The sequence below is a fragment of the Aythya fuligula genome, chromosome Z (assembly GCF_009819795.1).
Source record: "Aythya fuligula isolate bAytFul2 chromosome Z, bAytFul2.pri, whole genome shotgun sequence".
NCBI classification, from domain to species: Eukaryota; Metazoa; Chordata; class Aves; order Anseriformes; family Anatidae; genus Aythya; species Aythya fuligula.
The window spans coordinates 37,967,048-37,979,637 of record NC_045593.1 but is presented as its reverse complement, the minus strand read 5'-3'; the positions used below and the strand labels follow the sequence as shown (position 1 = coordinate 37,979,637).

General features: G+C 37.5%; 1 protein-coding gene across 2 annotated transcripts in view; it reads left to right on the top strand.

Annotated features, from left to right (window-relative positions):
- Positions 1-12,590, top strand: part of PCSK5 (proprotein convertase subtilisin/kexin type 5) — a 252,991-nt gene that overhangs the window by 184,777 nt on the left and 55,624 nt on the right. Inside the window, exons 14-21 of one of the 2 annotated variants that reach the window (XM_032205588.1) lie at positions 881-1,024; positions 2,807-2,909; positions 3,467-3,660; positions 5,143-5,227; positions 7,801-7,898; positions 8,438-8,567; positions 9,684-9,799; positions 11,257-11,463. In XM_032205588.1, the coding sequence (XP_032061479.1) occupies positions 881-1,024; positions 2,807-2,909; positions 3,467-3,660; positions 5,143-5,227; positions 7,801-7,898; positions 8,438-8,567; positions 9,684-9,799; positions 11,257-11,372 (986 nt within the window). In that variant the 3' untranslated portion in view covers positions 11,373-11,463. Of the gene's footprint in view, positions 1-880; positions 1,025-2,806; positions 2,910-3,466; positions 3,661-5,142; positions 5,228-7,800; positions 7,899-8,437; positions 8,568-9,683; positions 9,800-11,256; positions 11,464-12,590 lie in introns of those variants that run through there. The other variant, XM_032205587.1, reaches the window with a different exon arrangement.

The window sequence follows — 12,590 nt, the reverse complement described above, 5'->3', positions numbered from 1 at the left end:
ACTGTCCTGCTCTAGTCCATGCCAGTGCAGTCTCACCTTGAGTACTGTGTGCAGTTTTGGGCACCGCAGTATAAGGTGCCCAAACCTTATATATAAATATATATAAATAAATATATTATATAATATATTATTTATATAAACATATATATAAATATATATGTTTTATATATATAAAACAATCACAGAGCATCCAAAGGACGGCTACAAAGATGGCTATGGGTCTGGAGGGCAAGACGTATGAGAAGCAGCTGAGGTCCCTTGGTTTGCTCAGCCCCGAGCAGAGCAGGCTGAGGGGAGGCCTCATGGCGGCCTGCAGCTCCCTCAGGAGGGGAGCAGAGGGGCAGGCGCTGAGCTCTGCTCTCTGGGGACAGTGACAGGACCCGAGGGAATGGCATGGAGCTGGGACAGGGGAGGGTCAGGCTGGGTGTTAGGGAAAAGTCCTGCACCCAGGTCGGGCACTGGGACAGGCTCCCCAGGGCAGTGGTCACAGCACTGAGCCTACGGGTGTTCAAGAAGTGTTTGGACAACGCTCTCAGTCACAGGATTTAATTTTTAGGTACTCTCATGTGGAGCCAGGAGTTGGATTCAATGATCCTTGTAGGTTCCTTCCAACTCAGGAACTGTTCAGTTCAACCTGTGCAAACTTTAATTAGACTTACAAAAGAGGGGAATAAAAAAAAAAAAAAAAAAGTAAAACTGATTGAAGAAAGTATGCTTTATCAGTTTATACTGAAGCAGAGATTGCACTCTCTATATTAAACTAAGAAAACTGAAGCAAAATCTTCCATACCTACTCAGAGGTCATGTTCACAAGTGTTATGTTTTTTAAGATAGAGAAAATAAGAAATGGTTTCTAAAACTAGATTTTAAATACTTCTAGGCAAATTGAAAGAGTGGTCCTTGGTACTCTATGGAACATCCATCCAGCCATACTCACCAAGAAATGATTTTCCAAAAGTGGAAAGAGTGCGTTCCAGTCCAGTTGAAGATCCTACAGAAGATTATGGAACAGATGACTATTCAGGTGTGTATATTCATTCACTCTGTGCATTTACTGATACAAAACTATGCATATAAAAATATTTCTCTCATTGGATTTTGTATTGTTAATGTATGGCCAGACATTGCTAAGGCTCCTGGCTTGCTTACTCCGTAGGTGTTCTCTTCTATGTTATGTGTCTCTTAGTCTTTTTGCATTAGTTGAAGACTAGGATTCTGACCCCACAGCAGGGTCTGTGGCCTTTCACATCTGGGAAACAATTAGGTGGTACTGAAAGTTACCAGAAAATAAAAAAATAATAATAATAAAAATAGTGAAATAGAAACATAATCAATACATTGAGCCTTCCTTGGACTTTCTCTGACTAGAAAAATAAGGTTATATTTATATTTCATCTGCTTAGTTAGAAGTGCAATGGCAAAACTGCAGGATTTATGAGGATTTATGGTATTTATAAATGGAAAAATTAAAATACTGAGGCTAGAACATGATGCTGACAGCGTGTCTTTGCAAAAATAGGGCTTCATCCGGATTTTCTTCTCAGGGTATGGAAGTAGTGGGAGTTCAATGAATTGGTTTCTTAATTTAAGATCAGAACTATTTGTTTCATAATTTAAAATTATATATGTATGCATTTCATCCATATAAGTTTTATACAGTTTTATATTTTTAAGCCGCAGTTAACATGCTATGAAGAATGCACTGCTTTTCATATGAATATACATATGCATACGCACACAAATATATATGAAGTACATTATCTTCTACATCTACATGTGTTGTTTCTTGCTGATTCACATAGAGGTTTTTCATTATTTTCATTAGACTTCAGTAGCCTTAAATTTTTGTTGCTGCAGAATAAGTTGCCAGTTTCCTACATGTAATCCAACAATGTCCTGAGCATTAAGTAGAAGCTTATGAATCTTGAGGAATCTTGAGTATAGTTCCTGCAAGCCAACAGCAGGACCATGTTCACTTTAGAAGTTTCATTGCACTCTTCTGCCCCAGCATGTCAGACACACAGTCCCTATTTTTGATTGAGAACTGCTGAACTCCTTGCTTTGGAAGGTGATGAAACACTACTATTTCTGCTGCAAAGTTCCCTAACTTCTTAGATTTTGTTGTATGAAGCAAACTGACTTCAGTCCTGGTCCCCTAGACAAAGTCAGGAGTTGATGATTATTTCCTCCTTTAGCTGGAAGGAACTATTTGAAAACTGTAAACACGAGTGTGGGTGAGATGGAAGACTGGTTAACAAGCATTAGCCAATGCTTTCCCAGCATGTAGCAGCACAGAACAAGATGAGTCTGCTTCATGGTTGCTGGTTCATTTGGGTTGTGGCAGGCACCAGGACCATTTGCCCATTTGATAACCAAAGTAACTGCTGATTACATTGACCTACTTGTGATAAGTGAAGTTGCTAATCATTCCTTATTATGAATTCCAGAGGCCTTTCAACATTTCTAAATAAAATTCAAAATGATTTGTTATGCATTAGGAAGTCATCTGTTTGGATCCAGAAATAGTATCTGGTAGATTCTACAGAGGATGCCACACTTGCTAAAAATTGTAAATCACTGTGAAAAAATACTGAAGCAAGGATTTGCAAAGGTGTTCAAATGCTAAGAAACTTCTCTATTCAGTTGAGCCAAATTACTACACAGGCCTAAGATCAAACAGGAAAACACAATAATTGTATTCTGTGTTAAAATATTGTTTTAAGTGGTCCTAAGTATTAAATGAGAAGTTTTAATTCCCACCCTGTATTTTGTGTGTGTGGGGGGGTCCTGTTTGTTTTTTTTACAGGTCCATGCAATGCAGAATGCAGTAAAGTAGGGTGTGATGGGCCAGGACCAGATCATTGCACTGACTGTCTGCACTACTACTACAAATCCAAGAACAATACACGGTAAGACCAAAAGAAAAAATCTTCACAGATTCATCAGTAAGTATATTAACTTCTTTTCCTCATCTCTTTGCTGCAGTCATGGATTATTTATTTTCCTCTGAATTTGACAAATTTTCTCAGGAGTTGAAAAAAAAAAAAAAAGAGCTAATCAGAATTTCAAGTACAGCATTCAAACAAGATTCCCTGATTACTTCCCCATCTCTTGATATTTTTTCATAAGAGGCTATATATATATATATGTGTGTGTGTGTATAACTGTGATAGCTACTACAGCTTCAGTGATTCAGTTTGAACAAGATAGAAAGATGTATAGATGGTCAAAAATGATACTGTATGACTGTCTGACAAGGCATTTGCCAGTGAGATAGCATATGCTGTAGGAAAAAAAATGCTGAGGCAGCCTGATGCAATGCTTTGGAGGGTTACATGATCATTAGAAAATACGTGATCTTTAGAAAAGTATCAATGCTGAGAAATACTTCTGCTTTGCAGTCATGGTCCAGGAATGGCAGGTTATATCATTAACGACTCTGCCTTCTCTTCCCTGCTTTCTGCAGGATCTGTGTTTCGACCTGCCCACCTGGTCACTACAATGCAGACAAGAAACGCTGTAAAAAATGCTCACCCAATTGTGAAACCTGTGTTGGAGGCCACAGTGACCAGTGCATGACCTGTAAATCTGGCTACTACCTGAATGAAGTAACCAATAGCTGCATTACCAACTGCCCTGATGGGTTTTACCTGGATAAGAGTTAGTATTTCTTATTGTTTCTTTATTGTGGGCTACAGAATTTGATCTGGGGAGGTAGCTGGAAAACTTATAAGCAGGAAAATATGTTGAATGCATCTAACTTTTATCCTATTTCTCTTACTAAATTGTTGCTAAGTGTCATTAAGAATCTTCCCAAAAATCAACCTAGGAATCTTTCTTGATTTTAAAAATCATGTTTAGAGGAAGGATGTCATTTCTGCTTGTGGCTGGGAGTAGCTAGCAGAATGATGGCAGTTCAAGAGCAAAGTCAGCTGCAGTACTGAGAAGGTTATCAACTACTCCAGAAAAGACAGGCATCATCTAGATCATGAACATGAGGCATTCCCATTTCCCATTCTCCCATATTTGGATGCTGTGACACCATGTAGAAGAGGCAGCTGAGAAGTTAACCATTGTCACTGAATTGGAGCTCCGATGAAAATAGTCTTCTGGGATGTGAAATGTAATTGCAATTAGCATTTCTGACAGGCTTGAGTACCTGCAATGATGTGATGACCCAAGAGGAATAATTCCCTGACAGATACCTAGCTTCCATTTCCTTCTGCGGTTGCCATACCTAATTTCTAGTTTTGGGTAGCAAAAATACTTAGACTTAGTTCAAATGTGTTTAAACTGCACTGACTTCATTTGGGTTTAAACACATGCTTAGAAGACAAATATGTGCTCAAAGATCTTTGTTCGACTAGATACTTAACCTTTTGCTACCTGCATCATGAACATGTGTGTTCATTTTTGATAATTAGTAAAAGTGGGTACTACTTCAATTTTTCCATTTGTCACTGTGTGAGAACTACAGTGAATGGAATTCCCTTCCACCCATTCAAGAAAAGTAGATGAAAATGTAAAATTAAGGGGGAATGTTGTTTTTTTATTCTTAGAGAGGAACATAGCACTGCATCTCAAAAGGGCAGGTCTGAAGAGAGAAAGAGACATCTCTTAAAGTAGGGAACTCTTGAGATGTGAAGACAAGTGTCAGTAACTTATATCTCAACTTTCTTATGATCAGAAGTTTTTGTGCAGGTGTGTCCTTGAACACCAGATCAGGTAAGACACGACAGACTGTTTGCATGGAAGGCATAGGAAGTAAATTGCAGGATAGTTTCTGGAACATATGGCAGTCATTACTGCTTGACCCTGCTGTATGAAAAGAGGATTTAAATCCATATTAAAATAGTGAATTTAAATATCAAATGTTTAAAAAGAGTTTTGAACAACCTCAAAGCATGCTATTTCTGTAACGGCACAACTATAACTTCAAATGTTTAAAAATAAATTAAACCATTTGATGTCTGATGGAGAAAGCTAATGACAGGCAGAATTCGCCATTTTAGTCTAGCTAGCTGCTTCTGTTCTGGATGTCAAGCTACAAAACAGTAAGTCATGTTATACATGTATGTCCATATAATTTTATTAAATATAACTGACCAGGGTTTTCTGGGCTGTTTTCTTTTTTCTTTGTAGATAAGATTGTTTGCCGAAAATGTAGTGAAAACTGTAAGACATGTGTTGAATTCCAAATCTGCACAGAATGCAAACATGGCCTAAGGTAAGGAAATTATGGATATCACTAAACACAATAGCTGAAGAATTCTGTGGGTATGCAATGAAGTACATCAGATAGCTGTTTAACCTTGAGTGGCCCTTATTTCATGTGTTCCATTGCTGTTTAGGCAGTAATACAGTATTTTTTTATGCTACTGTATGGTGGTTTGGCCAACAATGGCTTTTTAGAAAACCTTTCATTTCAGGTAAAATAAAAGTCACAGTTATGTGGAAAGCTGCCTTTTTTTTTTTTTCTTTCTTTCTTTTTTTTTTTTTCTGACCTACAGTGTGGCAGTCAAGGATTATTTTAGAGGTAGACCTGATAAACCATATTAATCTTTCAGATTCGTTCTGGTGATACTTAGAAACTATTTTCTTATCTTTATTGTGTTTCTTCATACATCCAGTCATTCACTTATCTCAAGTACCTCAGGCTCAATTCTATTACAATGTAGTGTGCACATTATTTTGAACAGCAGTGGATATTTTTGTTTCATAGGAGGACTTAATCATTTCTGAAATTGATAGGTAGAACCCACAAAGCATCAGTACACATTTCAAGCTCCTTTATGAATGAACAACCTTTTGATCCAAGCAGCTAAGGTCAAAAATCCTTCAAAATTCATGAAGGAGTGTATGCTGGCTTTATGCCACAAAAAAATATGAAGTCAATATTCAGTATCTGTAGGGGTTCTTCTTTCAGAATACAGTATTCTGAAAGTATTTTAACACTGAGCTTTTACATTTTGTCAAAGTGGATTTTTGTCTTTCAGGTAGTATAAGCTGAAAGTTGTTTTTTTCCAGGACATCAAGAGCTAGATTCCCTTACATTTTGTAAAGGAATTCTCATTTCTGCGTATTTATATTGCATTTATATTTTTCAAGTGCTTGCACAATTGTTATTACAAATATCTAATTTTAAAAAACAAAACAAAACAAAAACAGACCCTTTGAAGAGGAAGTGTGATCTAGTGGGAAGGAAGGCATGGGACTGAATATGAACATTTCACTCTTTGTGAAATATGAGTATCTGCTTCCATTTTAAAAAGTAATTAAATTTGCAGTCTATGTGAAGAGTTTGGAGAATTTTAACAGAACCAACATGGCCTTCTGTGTATCAGTGAAATTAAATTAGTAAAGTAGCAGTTCAAAAGTTCCTATAATTGTCAAATACGTCAGAAGAGCCATAATAGTGACCATATCGGACATAGTCTCCGTAGAAAAGCTATGTCTCGTTTTCTGTATTTCTCAGGAACTAACTTTACATACTTCCATGTCCATTAACGTCAGCTTGTAGCACCACGGAAGAAGCAGACAAATCTATTCTGTGTGACAAAAGAAGGAAAAACAAAAATTAAAACAAACAAACATATTTCATGTTTTCTTGGGCAATATTAGCAAGCTCAGACTGGTTTTTCGTAACATTTCCAAAGAACACCATCTGTGTGGGCGTGAAAAGTAAGTGGAGTCTTGAGACCCAGAACATGCACTTCATATTCCTGTTGTTCAAAATTTCCTGCATTTTCTTGGCAGAGTTGTATCTATGGGCAGGATGTATCTATGGCTGGGACTTGGAAGACATTGATTCCACTTCTGATTCTGCTGTTGACCCATTAACTAAACTCAGGCAAATGATTAGTTTTCCCATTTGTAAAAACATGATAATGCCTTGTAAAGCACTTTAAGGTATGTGGCTGAGGAAAAATAGTAATAAAGGAGGTGTTACATTTGTTGAATTTCTAATTTATTTTTTTCTAAACTGGGATCATAGACACTCCAAAAGTTCCTGCAGTGCCCAGCACACAAAACTTTTGTTTTATCCTATCTATAAAACAGCATTAGCTCTCACATAAGATGATAATCCCTAGAGCTGAAGAGCATTTTTAGAGAAAGAGCTCAATTTGGTGAAAGGTGAGATTCCACATAAGATGGCAAAGATGGCAGAGAAGTCCTACCTTTAAACAAACAAACAAAACAAAACAAAACAAAACAAAACAAAACAAAAAACTGTTACTCAGTACCTTATGCTCCTCAAAAGTACCTGCAGACAGAATACCTCCATCTGTAATCAAGACAAATCACCCATGCCATGCATAACTGCTATTCTGTTAGGAGATTTTAAAGGAAACTGCTATGGCAGAAAGAGGTGGTGATTTCATTGTTTGAGAATCTATTCTTGGTATCAGGATATGCTGCTGGTCTTTCAAACAAAGTATGAGGTCTTGTTAACGAGTCCCTTAGCATTTTTTTAATGCAGTGGTGCTGACCCTGTGTCAAATGACTCTGGCATCTTTCATATTTTACTGTCCTCTACTACTTGGTAGTATTTACAATGAGTTTGTAAACAGCATCTGTGTTTCACCATAGATGAAACTGCATTTCATTCCCACTTGATGTGATTGCTGTCTCTAAATTTACACAGATATGACCAGTGAAGGAAGCCAATGAATCCTAATCTATGAGTTGCACTTTCATTACAAGAGAACTAGTGGTTTGTGAATGACCTTTTTGTCTTTTGTTGCTGTTATCTGCTCAGACATCGTGCTTTCTTTTTTTTTTTTTTCCTTTTTACAATAGTTTGCACGGCACCAGATGTGCTATCCGCTGTGAAGATGGAAAATACCATAATGGTAGGGAATGTGAACCATGTCACCGCTCCTGTGCAACATGTGCAGGTATCTGACTGGCATCTGCATTGTTTTCCTTTCCTCTCTAATTTTAGCTCCGATTTTATCTTTTCATTTTTACTACATTCTAGTTACAATATAATGTGCCTGCTGACATATAATTTCTTAATTCTTTTGATAGTTCTTTAATATATCTTAAATATGGCAGACTTGTTTCAGCTAACATGAAAACCTAATTGAAGGTGTGCATAAATTCTTTTTTTTTTTTTTTCCCTGTAATAATGCTCATTCTAATTTCCGGTAATGCCTTCCATTTTCTTTCTGGATTGGAAGAATGATTGGATAGATTTTATGGCATGTATGGAACTACCAACATACATTTCTTTCACAAAAAGAAATACTGCAATTATGTAATGTGTTTTCTTCTAAACATACACCTATATTGTTTGATGTTACTCTTTGAAAGAAAGGCAAGTAAAACATGGTCTCTCAAATTAAGATAAGGTTTTGCTACAGACAGAGTTGGTGTCTGTTACACAATAGGAGGAACTAACCGCTAATATAGTGTGTTTTCTCTGCTGTTTAAGGTGGTGGAGTAGACGCTTGTATAAACTGCACACAGGGCTATTTTATGGAAGATGGGAGATGTGTGCAGTCCTGCAGTACTGGTTACTATCTTGATCACTCTACTGAAAGTGGATACAAAAGCTGCAAAAGGTATGATCTGTGGCTAATATGTCTGATGTTCAGTAGTATGTTAGCGATTACTGTGTTGAGAATACATTTCACAGAATCGCAGAATATCCTGAGTTGGAAGGGACACACAAGGATCATCAAGTCCAGAGAAAGATAATACTTATGAGAACAGAAAACACTGCTGACTTCAAAAAAACAGGAAAAATGTGCTTTATACTAAGCAAATAAGTAAAATGTTTGTTTGTTTGTTTGTTTTTTAAATTTTAAGTTATATTCATGCAGATCATCTGAAAATATTTTTCTAGTAAACATACATGTTCTTCAATTTAAAAAGCCTATAGTGAGAATCTGAGTAGATATGCACAGAAATGTAGAATTTACAAATCTGGCAGAGGATCTATGTTTCCCAACGAGTCAAAAAAAAAAAAAAAAAGTGAATCTATGATTTTTTAATATCAGGTTAATTACTATTCATAAGGAGCATTTCAGTTCTTCAGCTGTATAGACATAAACATGACATAAATATATTAACAGACTTACTGTCCAGCATAGATCATCTGAGTGTACCAATAGGTAGATAAGCCTTGGAGAAGTTAGTGCTGTGCAAAGAGGGGACATACTTTTCTATTTCATTCTTTGTTAAACAAATACCACTCGTTGCCCTTTGGAATTGTTTATTATTGACTCACATTGAGTTCAGCACAGGAAGGGAATCACCATGTGTTACAGTTTTCCAGTCTTCCACACACACAAAAAAAGCAATCGATTCAGCCAAAAGGGTGATGAAATGACTGGGGGGCAGGTCAGTCTTTTCCATCCTGTGGCTTTGAGTTCATCCCTTGCTGGTGTATAGATGCACTATCAGCTTAATACTTCAATTGATTACTACTGCATAGTTCCTAAATACTAGATTAACGCAGATATTTAGTTTCAAAAAAATGTGAATAAAAAGTGATTGAAGGACAGAAACAGGACTGACTTGCAGGAGGAGGTTGTGGGGTTTTCTAATTATTACCATTGTTAGAACAGCTGATACGTCTGGAAACAGCAAACAAGCCTTTTGCAGTGCCAAAGCAGCCTCCTGGGAACTCTTGTACTTGGTGAGGCCATAAGGCCAACCATAACACTGTCTTTCAGATGTGATGCCAGCTGTTTGGACTGCAGTGGTCAAGGAGACAGAAACTGTACGATCTGTCCAAGCGGCTATAACCTAGACTCTGGTGTCTGTGTAGTGGGAACAGTCTGCAAGGATGGTGAGTGCAATTCTCTCAAAAGATCTGTTTTACAGTTGGTGCTTCGTTTACATTTATTGGGATGGTCTGGTCTCTTCATTTGTCAAATTCTCAGTTTGAGGTCTACACTACTTTTTACTTCTTTCAGTCTTGCAAAAAGGAGAAAGCCACATAAGTGTGCATTAATAGGATTAGTCACATACACACCTGAATTTTCCTAAAATAGTTTTCTCCCCTGGCAGCAACCTACTTTTGCTTCCTTTTCTGTTTTTCAAAAGATATTGCTTTCAAAAAAAAATTTATATGAGGACCCTAGCGTACTGTCAATAGAATCACATTTATTTATTTCACCACTTTAAACCATGAAAATGCTGGTAAGTATAAAGGATCTTAAGTACCTGTAGTGTTACTTGAATTATGTGAAAGGGCAATGAGAAAAAGAAGAACAGAAGGCACCAATTTTTAATGGAGACCTGAACTTCCTCCAAGCTCTCCGAGGCAATGAAGGTATCATTCTTACTGCATGATTGGCTTAATTATTCACTAATAGTCATTCCTTTCAAAAGTCAAAATTACAGAGACACTGAGATAGCATCATGCTTCTCTTAAAATACTACTATGTGAATTACTTGTAAATAACAACCGAACAAGTGCTACCCAAGAGGAAAATCACACCAGAACAAAGCCCAGTGTTAAGCAGCGTGAAAGATACCTGATATAAGTGCAGTAATACATGCATATACATATGCAGACAGTTTGGTCATTATTACGGTAGGGAAAATCCATCCTCATTTGTCCACATGCAGCTTCAGCTGGATACACACATACAGTTGCCCAGGTCTGGGGACACCCTGCCTCAGTCCTGTCTCCCTGGTTCTTCTGAGTGCAGTTGCCATGACAAGGCAACACATGGGCATGTGGGCCATGAGGCAATTGCAGTGCGTCCTGCTGGATCCCACCACATGGTGTGTGCTCTCCACAGCCCAGGGTAGCCAAGGAAAGTATAGAAGTCTTTCCTTCTGTTATGTTACCAAGCATGGTGAGCCTCATTTCACTGCCTGACCATCAACACTGGGGACGTGTCTAACTCACTCTGCAGGATTTGCGTTTCTGTTGAAAATGTTTATTCTTTTTCCATGGTTTGACTGTTTTATTCTTTTGATTCATGAAAATCAAGAACCAATTCCTTTGCTGTAAATATCACTGTTTTCTAATTATTCTCTTTCTAATCTTTTTTTCCTTTTCACAAATGGATACCAATCATTCCCTGTTGGACCACACAATATCTCTTCCTGAAAAAAAAATGCTGTTGACTGAAATTCCTTCTGATGGACCAAATTTCCTACTTGTTACCTGCTCCTGAATGGTCTCTTCAACCAAATCTGCCTGTCTGACCAATTAAACTTCCCTCCATTGTACACACCATGCTCTCCAAACCTTCAACTTCCCCTTCTTCTCTTGCTGCTGCCCTCCGGAAGCCACGGAAGAGTCCTGGGCCGAGGGAGGATTCTGTATGCTGGTGAAAAAGAACAATCTCTGCCAGCGGAAAGTGCTCCAGCAACTGTGTTGCAGAACATGTACGCACAAGGGGTGAACTGACACCTCCCAGAGTCCTCCTGCTCCTGTAGACTTATAGATTAATCCGTATTATTGAAAAAGGAAAAAAGAAAAAAAAAAAAAAAAAAGCCACCTCTCTCTCTCTCCCCCTTCTTTGTCTGGGGAGATGGTGAACTGTTTGTTGGAACTTAAATGGAAAAACTACAACACGCCTACCTTTCATAACTGGGTGTTTAGAGCTGAGCATCCAGAACCACAGAGTCAGTATTGTGTGACCAAAGCATTTGATGCCAAAATTAACGTTTAACTCATGATTTGATTTCCTGTCAACCTTAGAATTATTCCTGTTTTTTGAAGGTCCTTTTTCTTCCAGTTTTTTTTCCTGCTTGTTTCCCCTTCAAGGTTTAGAGTGGTTCAAGAACACACACGTTTACACGGATTAAAACTAAACAACACGAAAAATGTTTGCATTAGTCTTTGTTGTGCTATGTGAATTGACAGGGGGAACTTCAGGAAATGAGTCCCTAAGGGAATCAGAAACATCGTCAGCTGCAGGACTAAGTTCTGTCCCTTTTGTACCAGTATTTAAAAAAGAAAAGTGATCATTTCTGCACACATTTCTTTCCTACTTCCTCTGCTGTGTGCTGTTTTTTGTATCACATGCAGTGTGTATATATGTTTTGCCCAAAGTGGTTTTTTTGGTCATATAGATCTCATTTTTAGACAGCTAGCTTATTAACAGATATGCTAGGATTTTTATTTTATTTTTTTAAATTGTAAAAGCTATTTCAAATAAACTTAAAAAAAACTTTGTTCCTGTTGTGAACAAGTTTGGAAGATACTACTCTTGGTTTGTGTAAGCAAGAGTAATGTATACGTGGAAATCAAAACATTGCTAACATGTAAGGAGTAGTCATAAATTATTGTTGTCTTGTAATGTTCACCAAAAAGGGGATATTATCATGCAGATATGTGGGGATATTTCATGGTGCCCATACAGAAATGCCAGTGTGACTGTATGTGACAGAACGTGTTTACAGGACTGGATTTATAATTGAGCATGTAACACTGTGCCAAATACATCTCCAGGGGTAATTACATATAGGGCAATAAATCAACTGTTTTCTTGATGTAACAATCGTGTCTTGATGGGCCTGAATCTGCTTTTAACTGCTCACAGTACAAATTTCAGCAGGAATAATCCTGCTGAGGCCAATAGAGTTACCTCATTGTAAAACCATCCTGGGTGGTAAGA